A 5641-nucleotide genomic window follows, 5' to 3' on the forward strand; every position below is an offset into this window, starting at 1 on the left:
GGTTAGGTGCTCCCTCCAATCTCTCTCCATGCTGTGCTCAGCCTTCTTTTTGCTTTCCACACTCCAATTATTTTTACTTATATGTTTTCTCAGCTTTAATGGGCACCAGGTGTAGACCTCTCTGAATCCCGCCCATCCAGGTCTCATTTATACTTGTGTCCTTTTACAGCACAGTATGCTGAAAAGAACGTAGAAGGTGGCATCAAAAATTCTGAATTCAATTAGGCCCATGACTTTTCTAGCCAACCCTTTTTCCTCAGTTACCAAGAAGAGAACTTAGAGAGCCACTCATTTCCCTGAGAGCAGAGCCTGCCTCTCAAGGACTTTTACACTGTCCCCACCCCCAACCAACCCTTCTTGGGGAAGCTCAATTTGCAGGTATATAAATAGATCATTGTGAAAGCTTCCTGCCCTAACCTGGTCCTCTCTCCCTCCAAAATGGACAAGTTCCTGGTGCTGGGACTCCTCTTCCTACTCTGCCATTTTAGGAGTAAGTCCCTAGGGTCCACAGTTGGCAAGATGTGTCCAGGGTCAGAAATGGCTGAGACCCCATAACAAAGGCCCCTTCATGGCAGCATACCCACGATGGACATCCACAAAGTGGCAAGTCTCTGCAACCTTAGCCAAAGCCCTTCATCTGCCCTTGTAAGAAGAAATGGGTGGGTTATAGAACAATTGAGAAGCTGCAAGATGGGGATTGAAAAGTGAGGCCTATAGAAAATGTATCTTCTCTTTTCTTTTCTGACAGCACTACCTGCATCATTTTCAAGCAATGAAAATGGAGGTGAGTAGAAATGGGTGAGAGGCCTGTGAGGAAAGAGGGGGAGGAGGAGGGGGAGCAGGGCTGGGAGGGCATCCAGGGCTGAAAGGAAGCCAGGACTAGACTTGGAGTCTCAAGCTCACCCACCTCTCTCAGCAGGGTGGGCACTGATTTCAGGGTCAGCAAAATCACATTCCTAACAACTGACAAGGCAAGAGCTAGTGTCTGGAAGGGTGAGAGGAAAAGACAGGAGGAAGTAGAGCGTTGGCGTGATGGACATCGCTGTTCAAATGCAAAGTGCAGCAGCTTCATGAACTTCAGGCCCTCATCCCCATTGTCAGATTCCAGGCACGCACTGGGAGGAATGCCACGTGGCGCTGATTGAGAAGAGAAAGAAACCAGCCCTGGTGGCATACACCTAGGAAGCTGAGACAGGAGAATCCCAGGTCTAAGACCAGCCTTAGCAACACAGTGAGGCCCCGGAAACTTAGTAAGACCTTCTTTCAAAGTGAAAAATAAAACAGGACCAGGGGTATGGCACAAAGGTAAAATGCCCCTGAGTTCAATCTCCAGGGGAAGGAAGGGCATTTATCCTTTTTTAATCCTGGTATAGATGTACTGTATAGGGATGAGTTGGGAAACCTGAGGGGCCCTAAAGTGGTGAAGACCATTGGAAGGAGAGAAGAGGCACAAGTTGTCATGAGTAGGTGACTCGGGTTTGTGGGGACAGAAAGAGCATGGCTCCAGGCTAAGATAACAAAATGGGCCCTGGAAAAGAAGATTATAAGAGCCCTAGACAGGGGTAACTCTCAGGCTAAACTGTATATTTCTTTTATTTCTCTTTGCCAGCACAGAAGTAGTTGTTATTAAACAAAATTCATGTGAGTATGAAGAGGACTCCCTCTGGTGGTTATCTTAGCCTTGATGTTTCTTCTCTCCTCCCTGTCTGTCTGTCTGTCTGTCTGTCTGTCTGTCTCTCTCTCTCTCTCTCTCTCTCTCTCTCTCTCTCTCTCTCTCTCTCTGTGTGTGTGTGTGTGTTTCTGTGTATGGTGTGTGTGTGTTGCTGGGGATTGAACCCAGGGGCCTCTAGGCTACACCTCTAGCCTTTTATTTTTATGTGGAAAAAGGGTTTCACTAATTTGCTGAGAACCTCATTAACGTTGCCGAAGCTGGCTGCAAACCTGTGATCCTCCTGTTTCAGCCTCTCAAGTACTGGAATTACAGGCATGTTCCATCACATCTGGCTCCTTCACCTTTCTTTCCCCCCATTTTCTTATGCTAAACTCCAGAGTCCATAAACTCCACTCAGCGTTGGCATGGCCTTTCTAATGGAGATAGAAGTTCCTGCTTCTCAAGAGCCCTGACAAAGCCCTTTGGCTTAGAGCAGTCTTCAAACTTGAAAGGGTAGATGGGTCCATTTGTGGTCATTTAATCATCTCTCTCCTTTCTATTTCCCTATTCTCTGAAAAGTTATAAAAATTATTCAGTGTAGGATGTGTCACCTCCAGTTCCCTGGAGAAAAATGCTCTAGAGGAAGAGGAATATGTACTGCAACAATGAAAGAGGCCTGCGCAGTCGGGAAGATTTTCAGATGTAAGTTGTGGGTTGGGGAAAGAAAAATGGAGTGGAGGAAAGAGGCACGATATCTGGGCCCTGGAGATGGGGCACCCACTTTACTACAGGCAGGCTTGGGACGCCTGGTGCCATAACCCCATCATATACAATAATGGGAAACGGGTGGTGGGAGGGACGGGGGAAGTGGCCAAGGCAGAAGTACTTTGAGAAGCTAAAGAAAACCGAGGAGAGTGGATTGCAGTGTGAGAAGCCCATAATAGATGTCCACTTGAGAGCAGCGAGTTGTTCAAGTAAAGAGAGCGACTTTTGTCCTTGTGCCCGTGAAGGGCTCTAAGCTGTGACAGTAGAGGCCAATATTCACAGTAGACATAGCTAGATAGCCTTGATGGGGGGCTAGACATCTCTTTAGTTGTCTGCTCTCTGAGCCACACAGTCCCTATTGTTCATAAGAGATTCTCAGTAGATAGATACCTCCAACTTTGGCGATCCTAAATCCCTGCTGTTGCTACTTCCTCACTCACTGCCAGGAATTTTTTTTTCTTTTGTACTGAAGGTTGATCCTGGGGCATTCTACCTCAGAGCTACACTCCAGGCCCTTCTTATTTTTTTATTTTGAAACAGGGTCTCACTAAACTGCCGAGGTTGACCTTGAGCCTGCAATCTTCAATCTCAGCCTCCCAAGTCCCAGGATTACTGGCATGCACCACCAAACCTTCCAATGTATTTTTTAAACTATCCCATTCCTGCTCTTCTTTGGGGAAACTCCCAACTTTCAACATCTTCTAATTCTTCACACTTGAGTGGCAGAGCCCTGAACTACACGAGGTTATTCTCAGGTGCTGGTGTGGGCTGGAGAGACATTTCTCTATAGAAGCCGCTGGGCCAGCTCTCTGATCTGCTCCTCCCTTGTCCACAGTGGATGGCACACCCTGGTTAACCTTCAGGGGCTGCCTGAAGAACTGTGCTAATGTGAGAAACATCAAATGGAGCATCTACTCCGTGAACTTCCAGTGCTGCCGGGGCTATGACCTGTGCAATGACCAGCTGTAGAAGCAGTGCCAATGTTTGGGTGGCATTGTGGCTGCAGACTCTCTACAACTGCACCCTAGAACCCCGCGCTGCTGAGGAGGATGGCAAAAACATGGCTCTAACTTCTGTGTGGGAATCAATAAACTCCCTTTTTCTGGAGTCTCTGTCGTGTCCCCAAAACTAACTGAATAAATAAAATCCTGAGCCGGTCGTGGTGGCACATGCTTGTAATCCCTGCGCTTGGGAGGCTGAGACAGGAGGATTATACAGGTTCAAAGCCAGCCTCAGCTACTTAGTGAGGCTCTCAGCAACTTAGTGAGACCCTGTTTCTAAATAAAATATAAAAATAGGTCTGGGAGTTTAGCCCAGAGGTAGTAAGCCTCTGGGCTCCACCCCCAGTACCACAAAAAAAATTTTTTTTAATTAAAAATTAAATCCTGAGAGTAAGATCAGGATAGCATGCATGATTTTATGAAACTTAGTGCTTTTACTGTATAACCAAAGGTTCAGAAAAGAAGAAAAGAATAATTACTTTTCAAAAACAATCCCTTCTCTTTTTTTGGCTTCTCTCCTTCCTTCTGTAACAGAATTTTTAATATTTTTTCTATACTTTCTTTTTTCCTCCTCTGTATTGTCTTTCTTATCCCACTCCAATTAAATCTTTGAATTCTGGCTTCCTGGGGTGGATGTGGCAAAGTGAAAAGAAATAGTTGAGCCATGTGCAGTGGCACATTTCTGCAATCCCAGGACTTGGGAAGCTGAGATATGAAGATCACAGGTTTAAGGCCAGCCTTTGCAACTTGGTGAGACCCTGCTTCAAAATAAAAAACAAAAAAGGGCTAGGGGTATAATTCTTAGGTAGATGCCCCTGGGTTCAATCTGCAGTAAAAGAAGGAAGGAAGGAGGGAAGGAAGGAATGAAGGACAGAGGGAGGGAAGGGAGGAAGGGAGGAAGGAAGAGTTGGAGTGGGATCTTGGATATTGTTCCTGAATGCAGAGTATTCCCACATATGTATATATCATACTTCATTTAAACAATTTTGATTGTTCCTCTGTCTCTAATTTTTTTTTTACCAACACTTCTATCAAGTTTGTTTTGTGCATATGTTTATTTTATTTATTTATTTTTAGGCTTGCTTCATTCTTTCCACAAAATTAAGTTTTGGGAGTAGAAATTTAGATCCAAATGTAATGCCAATTCTTAAGGATTTTGCTATTTTTTAATTTGTTTCCAGAAAACTATTTGTATTATTCCTAGCAGTATACAACATTTTTCATCTCTGCAGTGTAATAATCAGAACCTTGATGATTCTTTCTTTTTAAATTTGCATTTCCGATATTACAAATGACAGTAGATATTATTTACTATGCACTGGCAATTTATATTTCTTCTTTGAGTCACTTGTTGATGTCCTTATTTATCATTTCATTTTACAGTTAATCTTGTCTTAATTTATCTGAAAGAACTTTTGTTTTATTATCTGCTATGTTTATTACAAATATTTCCAAATATTTATTTTTGTATGTGGTCAAATCTATCAAGTTTTTCCTGTTCTGTTGTTAATGTCATAGTTAGAAAAGATTTGTTTATCATTACATTGTATAAATATTCATAAACATTGTTAATATAATAGTGAGCTTAGGTTGATTGAGCACTTTGGAATTATACAAATATCAGATCAAATTCTAGCTCTGCCATTAATTGTCTGTAACAGGCTATGTTTTCCAAAGATGGCTGCAACACTATTTCTCATACCCAAAGTTCTTCTACAACTTTACTATTCTCTTAACAAAAAATAGAATCTGGTCAGGTATGTGACTCACTTATAGCTAATCTAAAATGGCAAGAGTGGTGACACATTACTTCCTAGGCTAGACATAAAAAATGCCCAAGAATCTTGGGACCCCATGGTTTGCATGGGGCTCAGACAGCATGGAGAGTTCATATATACATATTCTGACCAATAACTCCAGACTTTCACTTATGTCAGCACCAACCACAAAGACACATGAGTAGACACACGTCCAAAGAGGTCACCTCTAGTCTTCTAGTCTTCCCAGTTGAGGCTGTAGGCATCATGGAGCTGAGCAGAGACAAGCTGTCCCCAGTGTATTCTCTCTGAATTCTGAATGACAGTTCTTGTGAACACGGTACTTTGTTATGTAGCAATAATAATTGGAAAACTTAATTGTTTAACATTTGTCAACTTACTTAACTGGGCTGTTCTTCAGGTTTCTCACCAGTTCAACTGTCCAGCAATAACAGCTACTTTATAGG

The 5641-nt window shown here is 43.1% G+C and overlaps 1 protein-coding gene across 1 annotated transcript; it reads left to right on the forward strand.

Moving 5' to 3' along the window:
• Positions 1 to 438: 438 nt before the first annotated feature.
• LOC308279605 (prostate and testis expressed protein 1-like) lies at positions 439 to 3385 on the forward strand (the record flags this gene model as incomplete). Its single annotated transcript, XM_080719704.1, has 4 exons — positions 439 to 490; positions 749 to 784; positions 2231 to 2353; positions 3252 to 3385. The coding sequence occupies 4 exons, from the start codon at positions 439 to 441 to the stop codon at positions 3383 to 3385; spliced, it is 345 nt and encodes a 114-aa protein (XP_080575830.1).
• Positions 3386 to 5641: the final 2256 nt, after the last annotated feature.

This window comes from Muscardinus avellanarius (genome assembly GCF_963383645.1).
Source record: "Muscardinus avellanarius genome assembly, chromosome: 1".
Lineage (NCBI taxonomy): Eukaryota > Metazoa > Chordata > Mammalia > Rodentia > Gliridae > Muscardinus > Muscardinus avellanarius.